Below are 23,304 nucleotides of genomic sequence, written 5' to 3' on the forward strand. Positions count from 1 at the left end.
GATAGCAAACTTTTCTTTAAAAAGATCTCTATATTTACATGTGATGTTTACCCCTAGGTATTTGAACTGATCTGCTCAAACAAAGGGAAAGGTGTCCAGTCTAATAATATGATCTATAGAGTTCTCCTGAAAAAGCACACTTTTATTCAAATCTATTTTGATTCCAAATTACTTTTGAAATTCTGGTAGTGCATTGAGGACTGCTGAAACTGAGGTTTGTGTATCTGATACTTGCAGTGCCATATGCTCAGCATATAGTGATATTTTCTGTTCACATCCTTCTCTGGTAATCCTCTTTTTCTCTGATACGTTTCCAAAGTGAATAGCTAATGGCTCAATGCCAGTTGCAGAAAGCAGTGGTGATAGGGGGCATCCGTGTTGAGTACCATGTTCTTAGATAGATAGATAGTGTGGCTAAGGGGGCGCTAGTGCTCCCTTGAACCCCCAGGTACACCTCCAGACACCGGGTGAAAGTCCAGAACCTTTTTATTTTGTTCTTCCGTGCACCAAGCACCCTCCACACTACTCATACAATAAACTTTTATCAATAAACACTCCTCCTCGCCCAGACACTTAGCCACCCTTCCTCCCAGCTCAGCTCAGTGTCTGGACTGAGGCAGCGTCCTTTTATAGCCCCTGACCCGGAGGTGTTCCTGTCCCAGCAGTCCACAGTTCCCTATTCCTTCCGGGTCAGGGCAATCAGTCTTTTACTTCACCCCGGGAGCACGCCATTCCTTCCCGTCACGTGACTGTGACGTACTCCCGGGTCATAGGGCACAACAGATCCCACAAGTCCTCCCACAGCGACTCCTGGTGGTCCCCAAGGTATCCAGCAGGGCTGTGTATAAACACTACAAAGTCCATAAGGCCCTGCTGGACCTCGGGGCACGATCCTGGTGTCGGGAGAGCTCCTCCTGTCGGCCTGGGGGTGCGGACCGGCCTGGGAAGCCGGCAGTCTTCCACAATAGATAGATCCTTCCTTCCTTCCTTCCTTCCTCCGGGTGGTATTGAAGAGTCGCATAGTATGGGGGAGGAATGATCTCCTCAGTCTGTCAATAGAACAAGACAGTGACAAAAGTCTCACTGAAGCTACTCCTCTGCCTGGAAATGACACTGTTCAGTGGATGCAGTGAATTCTTCATGATTGACAGGAGTTTACTTAGTGCCCGTCACTCTGCCACAGATGTTAAACTGTCCAACTTTATTCCTACAATAGAGCCTGCCTTCTTAACAAGTTTGTCCAGGCATGTGGCATCTTTCATCTTTATGCTGCCTCCACAGCACACCACCACGTAGAAGAGGTCACTCGCCACAACCGTCTGGTAGAACATCTGCAGCATCTTATTACAGATGTTGAAGGATGCCAACCTTCTCAGAAAGTATAGTTGGCTCTGACCTTTCTTACATAGAGCATCAGTATTGGCAGTCCAGTCCAATTTGTCATCCAGCTGCACACCCAGATATTTATAGGTCTGCACCCTCTGCACACAGTCACCTCTGATGATCACAGGGTCCATGAGGGGCCTGGGTCTCCTAAAATCCACCACCAGCTCCTTGGTTTTGCTGGTGTTAAGATGTAAGTGGTTTGAGTCGCACCATTTAACAAAGTCTTTGAAAGCTTCCTGTACTCCTCCTCCTGCCTACTCCTGATGCAGCCCACAATAGCAGTGGACTCCGAGTCATATTGGAAGTCTGATGTATATAGATTGAACAGGACCGGAGAAAGTACAGTCCCCTGCGGCGCCCCTGTATTGCTGAACATAATATCAGACCTGCAGTTCCCAAGACGCACATATTGTCTGTAAGATAGTCCATGATCCATGCCACCAGGTGTGAGTCTACTCCCATTTCAGTCAGCTTGTCTCTAAGGAGTAGAGGTTGGATGGTGTTGAAGGCGCTAGAGAAGTCCAAAGACATAATTCTTATAGCACCTCTGCCTCTGTACAAGTGGGAGAGGGATCGGTGTAGCATATAGATGATGGCATCCTCCTCTCCCACCTTCTCCTGGAATGCGAACTGCAGAGGGTCGAGGGCGTGGCAGACCTGTGGCCTCAGGTGGTGAAGCAGTAGCCGCTCCATGGTCTTCATCAGATGTGACGTCAGAGCAACAGGCCGGAAGTCATTCAGCTCACTAGGACGTGATACCTTTGGGACAGGGGTGACACAAGATGTTTTTCAAAGCCTTGGGATTCTCCCCTGTTCCAGGCTCAGGTTGAAGATGCGCTGTAGAGGACTCCCCAGTTCCAGCGCACAGGCCTTCAGCAGTCGTGGCGATACACCATCTGGACCCACTGCTTTGCTGGCACGAAGTCTTCTCAGCTCTCTGCTCACATGGGCTGCTGTAATTGTGGGTGGGGATGTCTGCAACTTCTGCTCCAGCTTTCTCCTGTACTGCTCTTTCCCCGCCCTGAGCTGAACTCGGAGTTCCTTCTGCACGCGCTTGAGCTCATGCCGATCACCGCCTTTAAAAGCCCTTTTCTTCTGGTTCAAAAGGCCTTTGATGTCACTTGTAATCCATGGCTTGTTGTTAGCATAGCAGCATACTGTTCTTACTGTAACTACAATGTCCATACAGAAGTTGATGTAATCAGTTGTGCATTCAACAGCCTCTTCAATGTTCTCACTATATGACCCCAGCAATATATCCCAGTCCCTGCAGCAACTGGAGATTTTAACGTTTACATGTCCTGAGCTGCACCACTTTGTATTGACATAGAGAGCAAGTCCTCCTCCTTTCTTCTTCCCGCAGGTACGTGCGTCTCTGTCCTCTCTAACTGTGCTAAACCCGGGTAGCTCCATGTTAGCATCTGGGATGGTAGTTGTTAGCCACATTTCACTAAAACACAGCAAGCTGCATTCTCTGTAGTTTCTGACATTTTTCACCAGCACAGCCAGTTCGTCGATCTTATTTGGTAGTGAGTTCACATTTCCCAGGATCACAGAAGGCACCGACAGTTAATAACGCCATTTTCTCTCAAGTTCTCTCGCTTTTATCTTATCTTTTATCTTTGCGCTGGCTCGGCTGCCCCGATATTGTCTTCTTACCTCGTCAGGTAAATAAGGAACCACACCTGCATGAGCATTTCTTCTCAGTGCTTTAAGCTGACTACTTGAATAGGCGAGTCTCGGAGTGTAAAAATCCATGTCAAGTAGTAAAAATAGTAAAAAGTGTCCAGGGAGCAATTCCACATAAAAGAAAGTGGTAGAAGTGATCAGTGAAATAATAGAGGAAAAAAAATAGATAAAAAGGTATAAAGATAAAGTCATACACGGAGCTGCTGGAAAGGCTGCCACTCAGATGCGGCGCCTTGTTTAATGTAGTTTGAAATAATATTGTTACTATAAACAGAGACTTCTGGACTAGAGCAGAGTAGTTTGGTCCATGCACATATATTTGGGCCAAACCCAAATTTGTGCAGTTTGTTGAATAGATAATCCCATTCAAACATGTCAAGTGCTTTTTCTGTGTCCAAAGATAATAAGATCTCTGGTGTCATAGATTGTATGGATGAGTATATTACATTAAACAAATGTTGAAGATTAGAAACTAAGTGTCTGCCATGAATAACTGTGGTTTGGTCTTGTAATATTACAGAGTGAAGTACTTTCTCAGTCCTTCTAGACAGAACTTTTGGAGAGAATCTTAAGATCATTATTCAGAAATGAGATTGGTCTGTATGATGCACATTGTAGCAAGTTCCTACTTTTCATTGGAAAGATGGTAATTAATGGTTGTCGGAAAAAAAAAAAAATTATTTAATAACAATGTCCACTGTGTCAATGCCCAGTGACGCGACTGAAAATATGAGTTCTCCTCTCATTATATACAGTACATAACAATATACAATTTTTTATTTAAGAGCCTACTCTTAAATAAACATCCTGCTCTTAGTGTATCCATATGTCTGACATTACTGATGCAAAAAGCAATTGTTGCTACTTCCCAAAAAAAAAATCTTGTCAGGGTAAATCTGACATTTTATGACAGTCAGATGAGCAGATAAAATAGGATAGAATGTTATAACACTTTCTCTTTGATTAAGTAATTTTCTGAATGCAGTTTCTAATTTTTGTGAAGGGCTGTATTTTCAAGAGTCACCTCCATTAAAGCAGTTTTTACCTGTGTCTTTTAAGGAACAGTGTATGAGTCATAACCATGTTACACTTTACAGGTTCACCACAATCAAAAAATAAATAAAAACACTAATAATACACGAAAAACACATACGTACATATACACATATAGTGTAAACTTTCATGTTACTGTATTGCTGTAACTATTTTAAGGAGGCATGTAAGTAAGAATTTTATTGTGCTATGTACACATGATAAACTCCAACTTGAAGTTCAGACATACCTATCTGAATCTAATATCCAACCCAGAGTCCTCCACTTCTGGGCTGTTTGAACATGAAAGCTTCTATCAACACAATATACCAGTTTGGACAGTGAATTGCTTTTTAATGGAACTTCAGTAGTTCCAGATAAGAGAAGAAACAGACTGATCTGTGATAGAGCTGAAATGTTTTTGCTTTTTTTAAAAAAGAGCTGCCTCTAACATTTGAACAATTAGTTAAGTTAAATTTGTTTCAGTTGCCAAGAATTACAGTTAGGCTACAGTTTGGTTTTTTTATTGAAATTATTTTTTTATGGAGTTTGTATTTTTTATGGGCTAAATGTTATTAAAAAAAACAAGTTTACAAGTTATTTGCTATTGTTAATTTTAATAAATATTAAAAATAGATATTTTATTATTTTTGTGGTGCTTTATTAATTCTTGAAGGGGAAATTGTCTTTTCGCAGTATCAAGTGGCAATGTACTACTATTGCAGTTTAATGGAAGAAACTAGAAATTGTGAAATAAATGCATGTAATGTTAAGTAAATCCTACCCTCCAACAACAAAGACTAAATAGTTAATGAAGTTTTCTGAATCCTGTGGGTAAAAGAAGAATAACAAAATGTTCATACTAGAGTTGCATTGAAGGGTTTCACCTGGTTAGTTCTGATTGCCAAACTTTTTCAACGAATTGGTCACTAGATTGGAAGCCAAAAGTTTGGCATACAATTTCTTGCTATTTCTGCTATAGTTTTAAATGATAAATATTTGCACTGTAACATGACATTGTAAACAATTATGCTCTAAATCTGTTTTGAATAGGTTAATATGTAAGCAACAAGGTTAATTCTGGAATCCCAGCTGCATCATTATAAGTGCAGACACACAACAGAAGAAGCTGATGTTTACAAACTAGTACATGGAAGGATTTGAAACTTTTGTGATCTAAGCAAGAACAGGCTTGTTTTTAGATTACCACTTCTAATTGCATTTGTGAGTCTCTGGACAGTATTCTGTAACACCAAAAGCAAAGCTCAGCACTGAGTTACAAATATTGCTACAAATTGGAGCTAATTTTTTTCTCTCATTATATATTTAATGGCATAAGTGTAGTGAAAACTAGCTAAGGGACTTAGATTGATTCTACCTTGGGCATTGTTTGTCTAGCTTCTTTGCATGTTGTATTATTTAAACTGCTATAGTCATTTATATATATCTTCTTAAAATATTTTGCTAAATTATAAATATGTATATTTGTAGGCATTGCTTATTAGATTGTTCCATGTACAATGTTATATGATATTCCATTTTTCTACACAAAATAAACATTTGCTATTTGGCACTAGTGTAACATCCATAATTTTTTGTAAACTTACCACTCTCCCTGTATTGAGATATTGAAGTAGTTTATGGTATCTGTTTTTTCCTTCAGACTATGTATGGTGTATGGCTGAGGCAATGTGGCTGCTGTGATGGGCTGTACTCCATCTTGTGGGGGTTTCTGCCTCTTTCAAGTTTCCTCAAGGATATATGCTGGACTTAATGACCCTGTATCACATACTGTAGTTATTGTGAATAACTGAAGGATAAATGATTTAATATCTTATAGTCATGATGAAAGTGATCAAAAAATCTTTTGCAAATAAATCAAAATATGTATAGAGAGAATAATAATCATATTTCTATTTTGGCAAATTGTTAAATTAATAAACTGACAAAAGCTAAATTACTTAAATTTGAAAATCTCTTTTTTTCACTTCCAGTGACAGAGATGTTGGTAAATGTCTTGAGCATCTGTTCTAGTGACGAGCTTATGACTGAAGACGAGATTGATGGTAAGACAAAAATTACATTATAAAAAAAGAATAAATTAATTTACTTCAGTGAATTAAGGATCAATAATAATAATTATTTATTATCAATAAGTCTTATTCGCCTTTCATATTTTTAACACTTTTGTTTTTCAAGTCAATTGTGAACTTGATATCTCTGATTAAATGCAAAGTTCATTTTAAATATTCTGATACCCATTCACAAGACCACATTATTGATGGGAAACATAAACATTCTGTAAGTTAACATATATATTTTATATTTCTTACTTATGACTACAGATTTCTAAGAGCTAAATGTTCACAAAATTCTTTAATGAATGTGATATTTACAGTTAGGTCCATAGGTATATGAACAGTGACACAATTTTCATAATTTTGGCCTTGTCCACCACCACAATGGATTTGAAATAAAGTAATCAAGATGTGATTGGTGTAGTCTCTCAGCTTTAATTCAAGGCCATTTAGAAAAGACAGACATTTTTAAACATGGTCCCCCTCTTTTCAGGGTCTTAGAAGTTAGAAGTTTCATATTTTCTCTTTTGCTCTTTTTTATATTTTAAACAAATTTAGCATTAAAATGTGACACGCAGTATGTCCCTGTGCAGTCATTAACTTTTTATATCACAGTAGGAGGCTTTACTCATCTCTTCCATGTTCAGTATATACAGCACAAGTAGTCTGTCAACACTGAGGAAGAATCCTTATTGAGCCAGAATCTTACCTTTGCTCTTGTGCATTTAAAGTAAATGAATCAAATATGTGTTTATTGGTGCTATAAAATAAAGTACAGTTTTTGTCGACATGCTGTCTTTAGAAGATGTCTTTAAAACATCATACTTTGCCTCATAGTCATCATGTTTTTCGAGAAGCTTTATGGATTCACAATGACTCCTTTTCAGAGGACTTAATAAATTATAAATTGATCATGTTCATATGCCTTAAAATTAGTATTACTGTGTAATTCTAGCTCATAAAATTTGAGGTGAGGTTTAAAAATGTATCAATTAAATCTGTTCAACACTTAATATTAAATTAAACTTGCACTCAGTTGAATTTATAAGAATCTGCACCTGGTTTGGCATCAACAAGAGGATAAAAAATATATATTTTCAGTTAAGAAATGAAAGACCCAGCAAACTTGTTCACAAGAACCAGACAGTTATCTGCCCTAAACACAGAAAACTATGGAGGTGCTTTTAAATACTGTAGCTTAAAGTGGAAAAGTACTTTTTAATGTGAATACTTAGGAAAAAACAATGTTAAATAATGGAGCCATTTTTGTATATATTGCTAGACAAGAAAAGACTGATTATGTAATTTAGCAGGTAAAGGAGCTCAAATCCATTGATTTCTTGGATTTGAAATAAAACTTTTCACTATTAAAAGACAGAAAAAACTTAACTGTTCCCTTTAATTATTCTGCTGTTAGAGAATTATTATAGAAAAGCTATAACAAAAATCTTATGCTTAATTAATCCCATCTAAACATTGTCTAGCTTTCTAATATTTGATAACTTCATAATTCCATATTTTGTTTTTCATTGTTTTTCAGTCTTTAGCTCCTCTGATCTAATCTGTTTCTTTTTCTGTTTTGCAGAATTTTTTAAGCACTGCTTTGTTTTTCCATTGTGTTCGTTTTCTTTTTGTTTGTCTTTTCATCCTCATCCCTCAGCCTTTCACTGACCTTCACTGTCTCTTATTTTCTTCTGGGGGTTTCTTTGAGAAGAGCAGCTTATTTATGGGCAAAAGAAAGGTACAGATACAACCTTAATAAAATGATAGTAATTAAAAATAGATTAGGGTGTTCACTGTGCCCTGTGCAAGGCTTTCATTCAGTAACTGTTTATATTCTAATCCATCCAGATATCTATTTTAGTTTGTCATAAATACACAGTAGAGCCAAGTAAAACTTCACTCATTGCATAAGAGGTGCTGTATCACATTAGATGTTAGATTACAAAATAAATGGATCAAAGGATGTATAAAAAATAATCCAAACCATAGTGCTATCATCATGCAAATAATAATATAAAAACACGATAGACATCATTAACTTTACTAATAAAACTGACTGGCAGGATGACGGCCAACCTGTTGCTTCATCCAAATGGTGCCTTTTTTGCCTTTATACCTGGTTCAGCTGTGTTGTTCTTATGTGTGACTGGACATTTCTTGCGGGGACGGCCTCTGTTCTCTTTCTCCGATGTGGAACCCTCATCCTCATCTGAGTTAACCACTGCTATAGCATGTCTTTATTTGAAAACAGCACTGTCAGATCGGGGCGAGCATGAATGTGACTGAGAGTATAAAACTGAATTAAAAAAAATGCTAATCTTTACAAGTACCACAAATTTACACCAGCTGTTACACACTCAAATCAAATGTATGTTTTTATTCTTTAATAGTAATAATAATAGCAGCTCACTACTCAAAATGGAGGCTTCCGGAATCAAAGCACGAACATTTTGATTACAAGTCAGCAGTTATTACCACTGCACCACCAAATCTGTTGTATTAAGGGTGGGTCAATGTCGCACCCTAGCATGAGTTCTTTTTCTGCAGTTATATTCTTGAATAAAAGTACACTTGTTTTGTTATACTTGTAACTTTTGTGAAAGTGTTTATTTGATATTTGGACTTCATGCTTCACACATTATATACTTCATGTCTACATTTTGTCATTTATTACAAAAGCATGAAAAACATTTCTGTTTGTTTACATAGATTGTTGTAGACACGGAACACACATGAAATGCATGTATTCCAAATAATGATATACTATTTACCCTATATGGGCAGCACGGTGCCGCAGTGGGTAGCGCTGCTGCCTCGCAGTCAGGAGCCCCGGGTTTACTTCCCGGGTCCTCCCTGCGTGGAGTTTGCATGTTCTCCCCGTGTCTGTGTGGCTTTCCTCCCGTAGTCCAAAGACATGCAGGTTAGGTGCATTGGCGATCCTAAATTGTCCCTAGTGTGTGCTTGGTGTGTCTGAAACTTCTGGATGGGTAAAACAGAGCTTTTTGGAAACTCTGACTTTTTGATTGTCATTTGATAGTTTTGTTGTCATAATGCCTTGCTTAATGCCACCTTTATGCTTGACAATAGTCCTTTCGTAATTTCTCTGCTTCTGATGAACTGTACTGCATCTTGAAACTCTTGTGTTTATTTTAATAGGGCTCTTTACCTACAGTATGTTCTTTTTAGTACCTTTATAAGCAAGTGTTCATCTTCCTAGACAATTAAGTCTGTTTTAGTGTTTGCTTCAGGTGCTCATTGTTTTCCTCATAGTTTTGACATAGTGATGTACTTTGCATGTTTTTGAATTTCAAAAACAGCGGTTTTCAAAGCATCAGTGACATGCCTCTTGCATCATGTGAGCACACTGCACCCTTTGTTTTTTAATCCTAAATAACTTTACCGAGACCTCTTTTTTTGTGTTACTTAATTAGTTATTTATGAACTTCGTTTTGTTTAATGGAAGTTGGCAAATGGCTGAAACCTGTCTCTGCAGCACCAGCTATAAAACAGAGACTGACCCCACATAAAATACCAATCATCTTGAGGCTCAGCCAATTCCACGTTTACTAAAATATGATTTAGAATCTCTAAAAATTCTACCTTCATATCTTTGAATTAAGTGAAAACTAGAGTTAAGGGTTTAGATTACAGACCAAAACATCAGTGACCATTTTGCTAGGAAAATAATAAAAAATTGGCTTTGAGGAGTTCTACACTTGTAGAGTGGTCAGGAAAATGAGAGTATGACTGAGAAGCAAAGATAACAGGAAAATTATCTCTTGGCAAGTGCTACAGCTTTTCCAAATATTTTATAAACATCAATCGTAACCTACTACTTCCTATAAATCTGGCAGGGTAAATTATTGGAATTGTTTAATTTAAACCTGGAACTCATTGGCAGATAGGTCAGTTTATCAGGGTTGGCAAAATGTTCCTAAGTATCTTTCTACACCAGGGATTTCATTGCACAGTTATTTTATAAAGAAAATATTGACTTCTTACTTTATTAGAATGTTAGCTCAATTGGAGTATAGTATGTGGGAAATACATTTCTTGCAGGCTGGTTGGTGGTTTAAAGGATTTTTATGTCGCGTCAATAAAAGTGGGCAATGCCACCTCACTACTAAATTATATAAGCAGAATGGGCCTAACAGTTTATAATTAGAGTGAAACTTTTTAAATCCACTTTACATTTTTGTTTTCTTCTTATACCATTTTTTTGATTTCTGATAAAAGAGCTTTTTGAAACGCTAATTACATTTGGATCGCTCTTTATTGTACTTTGTGGCTATACATTACTCTCTTCATTTTAATGTAGTATTACCCATCATTAAATTTATCAGAAAGTCATTACATTTTCAATTTTGTTTACTCAATGCTCATCCTACATAGCAAATATTTTATCTATGGGCTCTGTTGTAATACTTCATTAAACTAGAATCTTTATTTGAATGGTATTAAGTGATGTTAAATATTCTTATTTTTCTATAAAAATATTTTAAATTTTATTAACAAACTGTAGAAAACCAAGAGCAATAATGTGAAAAGATTTTTTTGAGTACAGCATGATGAAGGGGACTCAGTAGATGAAAATAGACCATAGATATATTTATTTTTCTTAAACTGCAGTCTAATTAGATAGTTGTGATTCTATACTCTCTGAACAATTATAAAATGATGTGGTGCTGTAATGGAAAGTCAGCTCATTAAAGGTGTTAATTATGTTTTTGTATGTGTTAAAAAAAAATAACCCGATTGTTTTTTTTTCTTTGATTTAATAAAGTGCAACATAAGTAAATAAACAAAACAGCATATTTGGACTTTGTAAATATCAAATATTCTCGTCTTTGTATTATATAAATTCAGAGATGATCCTAGTGTCTCTAAAACTTTGAATTAAGTTTATTATGCTTAAAAAAAAGAATGATATACAACAGGTTTATTTACTTGAACTCACTCTAGGGTTACTTGAACAATGTTATTTTGATTTAATCTGTCAAGTTTTTGATTCAACTAACTAACAGAAAGTGTAACCGATTTAGTTGAAGGAAAACATTTCTGTTTTAGCGCATTCTCAGCCAGATCTTATTGTGGGGCCAGAGGAGGCATTTTATATGTACAACTCAGAACGAGAAAAAAGAAAATAAGTTGGAGACACATGGCATAAATTTAAGCCAAGTTAAACAATTTCAACTATTTCAGTACTCAGAGTTAGGTTTATAGTTGGTGTTAGATAGATGTAACTGTGTTGATTTTATATTATAACACCTCTGCTGTCACAAAGGTTCAATAAAAGGGGTTTCCTTATTTTTTAGAAACTAAAACAGATATATTTCTGAAAACAATTTAGTCCATATAAAAAAATTCAGTCAATGAGGTGATTTTTATTTATTAAATGTATTGTGAACTAAAAGAATTATTTATCACTACTGTGGTAGAAACATATTTTTAACATTAACATTTTTCAGTAGGGACACATACACCTGTGACACCAATTGTCTCAAACATTATGGTGCCCTGAAATGGTGGGGACCATGTATAAAAGTACATGGTGTGACCAAAAATGTATGCAAATACCCTTCAATTAAAGTCTGCAATGTGCACTTTAATCACATCTGAATTGTTTGATATGAAATTTTAAGCTATGGAGCAGAAGTGTCTTTGTCCCGAACATTATGCAGGGCATTGTATGTATGTAATAAAGTAAATGCTTCCATGAACATAAAAATCCATATGTCATGCAAGTCACAGTCACATAGAAATTAACATGGACGACTCAGTTTCAGAAGATTTTTCTAGTTTAAGAAATATATTTTCCTGGCTTAGTTATTGAGCAGTTCCCTTTACCAGTGTTCCCTGTTTTTTTTTAAATATATGTTGAAAAAGGAATCCAGAGTGATGTGTGTGTCCAAGTTGCCTTCGGTTTCAAGAGTGTAAAGACAACAAGCAGTCCAAAGAAAAGCAAGTTTTCCAATATTAGTCCAAATAACTTTTACAGAGGCAAAACATTTCTTCATTACAGCATCACAGGCAAAAAGATCAGCAAAATCTTAAGCGTTTCTGAAAGTATAGAAGTATACTATTCTATAAGTATATAGAATTTCACTGGAAATTATGATCATTATTACATGTGTGTCAGTAACCATTTTGTTTGATTTGGAATGAAAAATGTAAATACAGTAGTTGCAGATTGCCTACTACTTTGTAAGTGCCATTGTTCATATTGCTCAACAGAATCTGTGTCACAATCCAGCATTTCCAGAGGAAAAGTTCTAAATCAAATTATGACAGAGATCTAAATTCAAACATGGGCCTTGGCACTGTCTGTATGTGGTTTGCACTTTTGAACCACTAGTCATAAAGATTGTATTTGGTACATACTTTCTTTATTAACACATATACAGGTGCCGGTCATAAAATTAGAATATCATGACAAAGTTGATTTATTTCAGTAATTCCATTCAAAAAGTGAAACTTGTGTATTAGATTCATTCATTACACACTGACTGATGTATTTCAAATGTTTATTTCTTTTCATTTTGATGATTATAACTGACAACTAATGAAAGTCCCAAATTCAGCATCTCGGAAAATTAGAATATTGTGAAAAGGTTCAATATTGAAGACACCTGGTGCCACACTCTAATCAACTAATTAACTCAAAACACCTGCAAAAGCCTTTAAATGATTTCTCAGTCTAGTTCTGTAGGCTACACAATCATTGGGAAGACTGCTGACTTGACAGTTGTCCAAAAGACGACCATTAACACCCTGCACAAGGAGGGCAAGACACAAAAGGTCACTGCTAAAGAGGCTGGCTGTTCACAGACCTCTGTGTCCAAGCAAATTAATAGAGAGGCAAAGGGAAGGACAAGATGTGGTAGAAAAAAGTGTACAAGCAATAGGGATAACCACACCCTGGAGAGGATTGTGAAACAAAACCCATTCAAAACTGTAGGGGAGATTCACAAAGAGTGGACTGCAGCTGGAGTCAGTGCTTCAAGAACCACCACGCACAGACGTATGCAAGACATGGGTTTCAGCTGTCGCATTCCTTGTGTCAAGCCAATCTTGAACAAGAGACAGCGTCAGAAGCGTCTCGACTAGACTGCTGCTGAGTGGTCCAAAGTTGAAAGTAAATTTTGCATTTCCTTTGGAAATTAAGGTCCCAGAGTCTGGAGGAAGAGAGGAGAGGCACAGAATCCACGTTGCTTGAGGTCCAGTGTAAAGTTTCCACAGTCAGTGATGGTTTGGGGTGCCATGTCATCTGCTGGTGTTGGTCCATTGTGTTTTCTGAGGACCAAGGTCAATGCAGCCGTCCACCAGGAAGTTTTAGGGCACTTCATGCTTCCTGCTGCTGACGAACTTTATGGAGATGCAAATTTCATTTTCCAACAGGACCTGGCACCTGCACAAAGTGCCAAAACTACCAGTACCTGGTTTAAGGACCATGGTATCCCTGTTCTTGATTGGCCAGAAAACTCGCCTGACCTTAATCCCATAGAAAATCTATGGGGTATTGTGAAGAGGAAGATGCAATACGCCAGACCCAACAATTCAGAAGAGCTGAAGGCCACTATCAGAGCAACATGGGCTCTCATAACACCTGAGCAGTGCCACAGACTGATCGACTCCATGCCACGCCGCATTGCTGCAGTAATCCAGGCCAAAGCAGCCCCAACTAAATATTGAGTGCTGTACCTGCTCATACTTTTCATTGCAATACCTTTCAGTTGGCCAACATTTCTAAAAATCCTTTTAGAAGGATATTATAATTGATATTATAATTTTCTGAGATACTGAATTTGGGACTTTCATTAGTTTTCAGTTATAATCATCAAAATTAAAAGAAATAAACATTTGAAATACATCAGTCTGTGTGTAATGAATGAATCTAATATACAAGTTTCACTTTTTGAATGGAATTACTGAAATAAATCAACTTTGTCATGATATTCTAATTTTATGACCGGCACCTGTATTATGGTATTTTACTTAGCATGATTAGTAGTACATATAAAAAAAATCTCAGAATGTACTTAATTTCTTAGAGTATCCAGATTTGTTTCCTTTTGGTTGAAATGGATTTATGTTAACACTTTCAAACAGGTCATATTTAAATAAACAAGTAAATTTCTTCTTAGCTTTTTAAATTCATATATTTGGCAATGGTCTCTTGGCCAAGATACTCAATTAGATAATGGCAGCAGAAGTGAAACTGAATATTCATGTGACTTTTAGCTTTTCAAGCTATCCATGTATTTTTATAATCCTATTATCACCACTATGTAAACTGATAATGATAAATATTACTTGGTCTTGTTACTTTTAAAGAACCATTGAGTATAGATCCAAATAACTTAACAAATCTGTATGGCCTTTTTTTAAAATATTTTCTATTTATTTATTTTTTTAATTAAGTTCAGTCATACCTATCTAGTTTTTAAAGTTCCCCACAATCCCTTTAATTGCAAATGTTGTGCCTTTCAATAGAAAACGAACAGGGAATTCTTTAATCTGAAAGTTGTTAGAGAGATGCATCAAGATTATTGATTTTAGCCAAGATTACGTGTTCTTTTTTTTTTTAATAATTTCCCTTGTTTTGGGGAGGTGGAGGTTATATCCCAAACACATTCACTGTTCAGTTCACTATTCTCAAATTTATAATACATTTCCTTTTGCAGGTGCTACTGCTTCCGCTCGCAAAGAGGTAATTAAAAATAAGATCCGAGCAATTGGAAAGATGGCCCGTGTGTTTTCAGTCTTAAGGTGAGCATCTCTTTTTGTTTATTATTTAACATGTTTCTAGTGTATTATCTTGTCAACAAATGTGTAGTGTAGAGTTGCAAACCTTTTTCTTTGTAATGGTGTTATGTTTTTGCTGATAACAAAGCAACACAATCATAATAATAATAATTATTATTATTTTTATTTATATAGCACCTTTTCCATGCTCAAGGCACTTTTACTGAGAAAACTCCACATCTTAAACTGTGGAACTGCATTCTGAGGTTTTGCACATGTTCAGCTCATTAATTTTTAATCTAGGTCTGAAAAAATGTCATTCTAATACAGATTTCACAGTTTTGATTTTCTTTTAATCCAATGTGCAAATGGCCAAAGTTTTTTTTTTTTCTTCCTCCAAATCCCATTGTTGGAAATTGCCCAGGATTGTTGCCTTTTATAAAGTAAAATATTCTGGAAATATTTAGTTACTCAAGAAAAGAGAATTACGGTGCAACCTGGTAAACGGCAAAATTGGACATATTTTGCAGGAAAAAATAAAGTTGCCCGAAGAACTACGTCTTTATCAGTACTAGTGAAACACTTGTTAACAGTTTTTTGGTGTACTCACAGTTGTTTCATTTTTGAGAATCTTTCCAAATGTGGAGGTGATAGCAGCATTTTTTTTAGTTACATACGTATCTGCCCTTCCCCAGCATGTCCCTTTTTATCTCCATGAACTATAGGGAAGAAAGTGAAAGTGTTCTAACACTGAAGGGCCTGACTCCAACTGGGATGCTGCCAAGTGGTGTACTTTCTGGGGGTAAAGAGAAGCTACAAAATGGTAAGCATGTAACCCTATGTTCATTAAACTCTTCATGAAATTATAATTACACTTAATGTCCACAAACATCCTGTAAAAAATGATATACTAGTAATTAACTTTATTTAATGATTAATACTAAGTACTGATGTGTACTCTTATAATAGCTATATAACTATTAAAATTATAACTTTAGTTAAGGTGATATTTACATTGTTCTACTGTGAACATGATTTATTGTGGTTGCTTTTCTTTTTATTAATAATATTAAGAGTAAGCAAAGAATCAATTCTGAAGTATTTTTCCATTGACTTACATTATGCTCAAAAAATTGTTATAAGCTCAAATTTGTTCTGCATGATCATTTAAGTCCTAAGATTTTCTGGTTTACTTAAGTTTTACTCTGTTATGTTAGGTCAAGTGAGAACATATTTTACAGAGTAGATTTTCTTTTTCAATTGAAATTCTGCTACAAATAACTTACAATCATATTAAAGAATATGAAGTCATGAAACATATGGAAACTTGAATTTAACTAAAGCTAAAACTCACTTTAGATATACAAGTTAATTAATTAAAATCATTTTTAAGTAATTACAAGATAATGCTTCAAATGTCAGCAGTTTTGCTGCAGACATAAGATGTGATCTACAGTATGTCAGCTTCAGGTTGACATTAATGTGGAATAAATAGTAGACATATTAGCCTAGGGCAAAATGTGCTTCATGCGCTAAAATAAACCTAATTGCTAAATAATTTTACATATATTTTGTAATTGTGTGCAAGCCACAAAGTCTTAAGCTATTTTGGCAATAAGGAAACATCTTTGCTATTAAGAAGTGGAATTCTGAACAGATTAAATTCCAGTTAATAAGGAAGTGAATAAAACAAACTTTATTTTATATGGGAAGCCTGTTAGTAGTCACACCTTCTGTAAATTTGGTATTTATTTAAAAAGCAAGTTCTGTAATTTCTTGACTGTAAATAAATGTGTAAATTTCTTTTAATAGAAAGTTGTTCACTTAATTTTCACAATGAGAAATTATTGAACATGTTACTTTCTTGGAATTCAAATCTGAACTAAAGCTCTTGTGCCTTCAATAATTAATATATGGTTTGTCATTAATATAGCCAGCCCTAGCTATTTCTGAATTCCCTTTGAAACACTGTACCGTACACTTTAAATGGATAAGAGTAGGTGTTGGAATTTAAATCCATTATTTCTGTCACACTTGAGGATGATCATTTGATTTGTCATTTAGTAATATTAAAAATATATTATGCCACTGCAAACCTTATCTGAATTAATAATATGGATTCATATTATACAGAAGGAAATTTTGAATGAAATTGTTGTGTACAATCCTTATTGAACACCCTTTCCAGTATTGTGTCCTGCTTTGTGCCAGATGCTGTTGGGATAAGTTTCAGCCCCCCTTATGACTCTAATGTGGATTGAGAGGAATTATTTACAAATGGATGCTGACTGGAATGCGCACAGTAAATTCTAAAATGTAAACTTTTTAAAAAAAATTCACATATGTTGCTATGCAAGAAGAAATTCAGGAATTTACACTAATCACTAGCAGGACCATTCATAGCACACACCGAGGTAAGATACACCGCTTAAGATGGTCCTTCCATGCTTATACACTTACTGGTTGAGAGGTGGGGTGTTATAATGGCACAATAACTCTTGAGGCCTAGAATTAGAATGATTTATTAACTTGCAAAATAAAATACATATTGGTTAATTTAACAGTTTACACATTATAAAATTATCTCAATGCTATTATGTATTAACTATAGTTACTGCACCTACTATTATTTATATTTTAGTGGTACTTAGAATGTCTTTTACTGTTTCTGTAATTGCCTGTTTTCTCTGAACTTATTTCTGTGTCCTTCATCCTATCTTTTTAAAAGGCTCATTTGTAATCATTTTGCAATTTGTAAAAGATATGATTGGCAAACACAAAGCAGCCATTAGCCACAGGGTTAGGGTTTGCTATGATTTCTTATGTGTCACATTTTTAACATGATGACAAAGGATTGACAGTTAACCAAGATAAACTGTAAAAGAGGTTGTTTAGTAAAATAAAACACCGAATGGCTGTCTACTCGAAAGACACCTTGGAAATCTTTTTTTTTTTTTTTTTACTCCTCGTGTAAAATTCAGCAGCCGTTTTATTTAAACTCTTCACAAAGAGACCCCCACATCTTTTGGTATGGATCAGACCGAATTATATTTCCAGAACATCTTTAAAATGTATGCAGTATGTTTAAGTGAATCTGGAAATTGCACACAATTCTTTTTATTGATAAAAAACATATTTACTTTAGGCATTTTTCTGTGCTAATAAGTAGGCTTCATAAGGCTCAGTCCTACTTGTAACGTTAGCATAAGTTTATATCATTAAATTTATTCTGGAAGTTATCATCTTTGAAAAACACGTTTTCAGTTGGTCACAAACATTGTTAGTGTTCTTAGATTTTTTAACTCTTTGACACATGTGCATTACCTCGTTGCTGTTTGCGACGTATACATTTATCTGCCTCATAAGGTAACCATGGCTGAATCCTAGCAGTGGCAATTGTGACCACTGCTTCACAAAAACAAGGATTTGTTTTTTCCTGCCTTTAAAATAATAGGAGTGCAGCATGATGTCTGTGAAATAAATCCTACATTCGCCTTTAAAGTTTCCATTATCTGCCAACATATATTAGATTCAATATGCATTCTTTAGCTTCAGTATACTAGAAAAATTAAATGCATTGATCATTGTGAATGTCATTTACAGTATGTCAAAAGTAGTTTTTGTATACATTTTATTTAACATTCATTTTTCTAATCTTGCAGAAATATTACATTGAAAAATTTAGTGTCATAGTTATCCAATAAAATTAATTTTTTTGGAAAACAGCACAGACAGTTGCAATAACATATACTTTTATATTTGAGATTTTGAAAAGTCTACTTTTTCATATTAAATATTATTGTAACATCTTTAAACAGTAACACAGTTAAATACAGACTCCTTTGTCCTTGTGACCTATGGCAAACAAAGTGACTGTAAATATTGGGTTGTAACTGCTGTTTTTGTGGTATATTGAAGTAGTTCATATTTCAGGTGGAAAAATGTGAGGGTAAAGTACTTAAAGTTCCACTTGACTTACTCTTATTTTTATTTATACTACTTTTTATTCCATTGTGCACAAGTATCACAAAATTTTACTTAAACAAATCTGGTGTTTGTTCTGTTTAGTATTTCTGCAACAAGTACATCAAGCCTGTAAGCCTTTTCATCACCAGATTTTTGGTTTGTTCTTTTGACGTGTTATGCTAAGTCTTTTTAGCTGCTAATAGTACAATTTTTCTGACATTATTCTCGTTAGCAAACTTCTGGCCATCTTCTTAGTTATGTTACCATTTTTTGTTACTCTTTGTCTTGTTTCATGGAGAAATTTAGACCAATGAGAACTTGCATAGTTTCTTGTATCTACTGTAAGCATGCAAGTTGCTACTACATTATTTAGTTACATCACTTACATCAGCAATGAAAAGGAGTGGAAAAGTTGCATAAGGGACCAGAAGGGCCGCTGAAACTATAACACTCTGATATCTCCAGCAAGTTTTACAGGTAATGTGATATGGTATGGGTAATTAGTAGACCATTTCTTTTGCAGAATATTCCTCTTGACATCACACTGCTGAATTTTAACTTTCTCATTGCCCATAATTGTTTAACCATCAGTACTCTCTGTGCATAGTAGATTGATTGTGATAATTTCACCCATGCGTTGTGCTGTTCCAATTTGCTCTTCTTAATTTGTCTGCCATTGTCCTCATTATGTTATTATATTCATATGATTTTCTCCCAAATCAGAGTTCTTTCTTGAATAGCTTAATCTAACTCTCCATAATAAAAAAAGTCTATTTTTTAATGTTGAGTAGCCAATCAATGCAATCATCCCAAAATGGGAAATGAAACGTAAAAAGCAATATTTTTAACAAAACAAAATTATATATATATGTTGTCCCATTGGCCTCATATTCACCTTTTTATCATAATACTGTATCAGTTACTTTAATATACACCAAAAATAAATATTTTAAGTTATTTTGCAAAACTTGTCAAGTGCATTTAAGATGTGTTTGTTCTGTATTCAAAAAGTAAAACTTTTAACTGCTGTGAACAAAAGCTTAAGTAAAACTTTCACTATTTATTGTAATGTTTAAAACAGATTATATACTTTGTTTCTGCCATTGATGTTGTTATGTTTAACACAGTTTTCCTTCCTTGCTTGTAAACCATTCTCCTGGAGTCGCTCATTTCTTTATTAATGTCCACCTCAAATTTCATTGCCATGTAAAGCTGAAAAGAAGATGATGCACAGTAGCTTACATGGCTGGACCATCAGTTGCATTTTTTATTTTTTTGTCTTCTGACTTTTAGTCTTAACTGAAGCCTTGATATTTTAGTTTTCATGTTATGGTTATTATAGCTTCAATTGTTTGTTTGTTTGTATCTTTTTTAAAGAGATTGAACCCCAGATTGTTCATGTGTAACAAAATTAAAATGGCATTATTTTACAAGATAGTATTACATTAATGGTACTTCTTCCCTTAGTTACTGTTTAAGGAAATTAGTAGAGATTTAGCATAGCCTCCTGGCAGCACAAACTTTTGTTTCTTACGATATGTAACTTTATACACTTGCATCATAAGCCTTATTTTCCTTTATGTTTCATAGTGCTGTTCAGACTGGTACCAGTCTGTTGTGTATATGTAATTTAAAGGGGATTTATTTTAGTGTAAATTCTGTCTTTTCATGTTAGTTTTGTATTATAAGAAATGTCCATTGTGTTTGTTTAATAAAAACGGTCATTATTCTGACTACAGTAATTAGAGTTATGTACAATTAACATGCAATATTACAAGTAAAGCACTCATACTTCTTTCTCATACTAACATCTATGTGTGCCTGTCTGTCAATATACTGGAAATTAACTGTTTAGCTATTTTGCTACTCATTAACTTGTACTTAGAATTGAAATCCTCTGCTCACTTTTCTCATTCGTTTTGCAACCCCTTTCTTCTCTTCAGCTACTATTGAGGCTATTGAGGCTGATGAAGGTAAATAGGCCAGTCTCCCTTTCTGTTGTTTTGACAACAGACAAGGGCCCTGCTGGGTTTATTCATTTTGCCATAGCTTGTATAGAGTGTGTGGGTGTTGGGCTAACAAATGTGCCACAGTATTAACAAATAATTGCTTGCTTTAAAGGGGAGCAATCATTTAATGTCCAGAAAGTATTCTTAATTTTAATATTCTTTTTTTTTTTTTATATCCTCATTTGATTTACTTATAAAGTAAGTTTTTCTGTGTAATTTTATGTGGCACAGGAAGAAAAAAATGTTTTCATTGTTAATAGTTGATGTTCAGTAGAGCAGATAGCAATTACTTAAGCCGTTGAATTCATTATGAACTTTTTACCTAAAGCGGCACCTATTTTTATAATGAAATATTAAATATTAACCATTTGATATAAATGACAATTAATTTATATTTCGGAAGTTTTTTATTTGCATGTAGGTTGCTAGAAATATCAAATAGTATTGCATATTATAGTTTTTATATCATATTGGTCCCCTTTAAAACAACAAAATATCTACAGTTGATGCTTTGTTCTTGCATAATTATTCCCAATTGAACTGTGTTTGTTTGAGCTGTATTTCAATGTGGGATTGTAAGTAATTATACCTGTACTGTGTGTGCGTGTGTGTGTGTGCGTGTGTGTGTGTGTGTGTGTGTGTATACATGCACATACACACTCGCACACAAATGTAGGTTGGCACAGAAAAAAATCTAACCATAAATTATGACTTTTAACAAATAAAAGCAAGAACAAGATCAACTATGTTCTAAATAGCAGCTGCTAGCTGCTATTTATGTTGGAATTGTTAAATGATTCCTTCTAAATTATACAAAATATACAGTGTGCATCTGTGTTTGAAATTTTCTTTTTGCTTTTCCCTGTGATTTTTGTGACTCTGCTGTGTTGTGTCTATTAATGTGAGCTTCTAATAACCTGTGTCTGACCTGCAAGCTGCAGCAACACACTGCAGACTTTCAAGTTGAAAGCGCTTTGAAGTTAAAGGAACCAGCATACTCTGGTGTCTGCAGTGCATAAATACTTGCAACTTCCATTATTTCATTATTTAAGTAAAAAACATAGCATTGTTATTGAGGACACCTTTACTGTTAATGTTAAACTGTATAGATTGTGGAAGCCAATAGAAGCGATTAGTTTGTTCTGTTTTACATATTTTTACTTGCTGTACAGTACACAAGTTATGTTAATGTATATTATGAACCATGCTAAGTGTTGCTTCCCCAGCTCCTGGCTTATTATATTGGACAAACAACTGTACAATTTATTTTGTTAAAGTTAATTTATCACTTTTTTTGCACAAATACTAGTAAATCATATTATTATGATCACTACAAATCTTTCTTTGACTATGGCACCTTTTCCACTGTCTTATTCTGCTGTTGTAAACTTAAGTGTAAATGAAGAAACTGAAAACTGAGCTTTCCATATCATGCATCATGCCTGTCTTATCATATAGTCAGCAAAGCAACCTAATTTAACTAATTTTAAATTGTAATACAAATGCAATAAGAATGATACCCTTACAAAATGCATTTCATATTCATGTGACAGTGATATATGAAAATAAAGATTTTTTCCCCAGACAGAAGATATGGGAATTCCATTAGGCACAGGGTTATGTGTTAATAACCCTGTGTAAGCCTTCATTTATTAGTTATCTTGTTCTCCCATAAAAAGACCAATTAACCAGAAGCTGTATATTCTGATTATGTTCACTGGATATAATGATATGATTTATTATCATAAGGCTCCAACTCTTCGCAACCCTGAATTTGAAAAAGCAGTTAGATAATCAATTGATGAATATATGTATTAGTATGAAACACAAAACACTGCTTTCATTTTGTATTAAAATAAACCATTTTAGATAAAAGAGCATTTTCATAGCACCCCCTTGTGTATGAAAAACATATTAGCAAAATAGATTAGATATTTCTGCTTTCAAAAAATAAAAGAAACAAGTACCAACAAAGTTGCATACATATCAAGGTGAGTAGAGTTAGTTTTGAGGTTATTTCTTCTTTTTTTCTTTCATTGCTTTTGGGAACAATGAAGAACTAATAAAGGTCGAATGATTAGCATTGTTTTTGCAGAGGTGGCCTACAGCTGTCCAAAAATACTAAATTAATTTATGATCATGCCGTCCATTATGTTAAAATGAGAAAATTGGTATTCACTATATAAACTAACTGACTCAGTTGACGTCTAGTGCATATCCAATGCATGCCTAGTAGTCCTAATGTAAATGAGGATGTAATGTGTGGAAGTTGACAAAGACTGCAACCCAGATTGTATCCCTGTTCAGGTCCAGGGTCGTGCACCATACAAATGAGGCGTCTAGCCCTTTATTTACACTTATTTTTATAGACCACAGTCCTTCTCACTCATGCCCCT

General features: G+C 34.8%; 1 protein-coding gene across 1 annotated transcript in view; it reads left to right on the top strand.

The window, feature by feature from the left end:
- Positions 1-23,304, top strand: part of LOC120532800 (serine/threonine-protein phosphatase 2B catalytic subunit alpha isoform-like) — a 396,980-nt gene that overhangs the window by 367,114 nt on the left and 6,562 nt on the right. Inside the window, 4 exon segments of the mRNA XM_039759182.1 lie at positions 6,102-6,173; positions 14,873-14,957; positions 15,659-15,756; positions 20,843-20,872. Coding sequence (XP_039615116.1) covers positions 6,102-6,173; positions 14,873-14,957; positions 15,659-15,756; positions 20,843-20,872 — 285 coding nt within the window.

Source organism: Polypterus senegalus, chromosome 7, assembly GCF_016835505.1.
Source record: "Polypterus senegalus isolate Bchr_013 chromosome 7, ASM1683550v1, whole genome shotgun sequence".
NCBI classification, from domain to species: Eukaryota; Metazoa; Chordata; class Cladistia; order Polypteriformes; family Polypteridae; genus Polypterus; species Polypterus senegalus.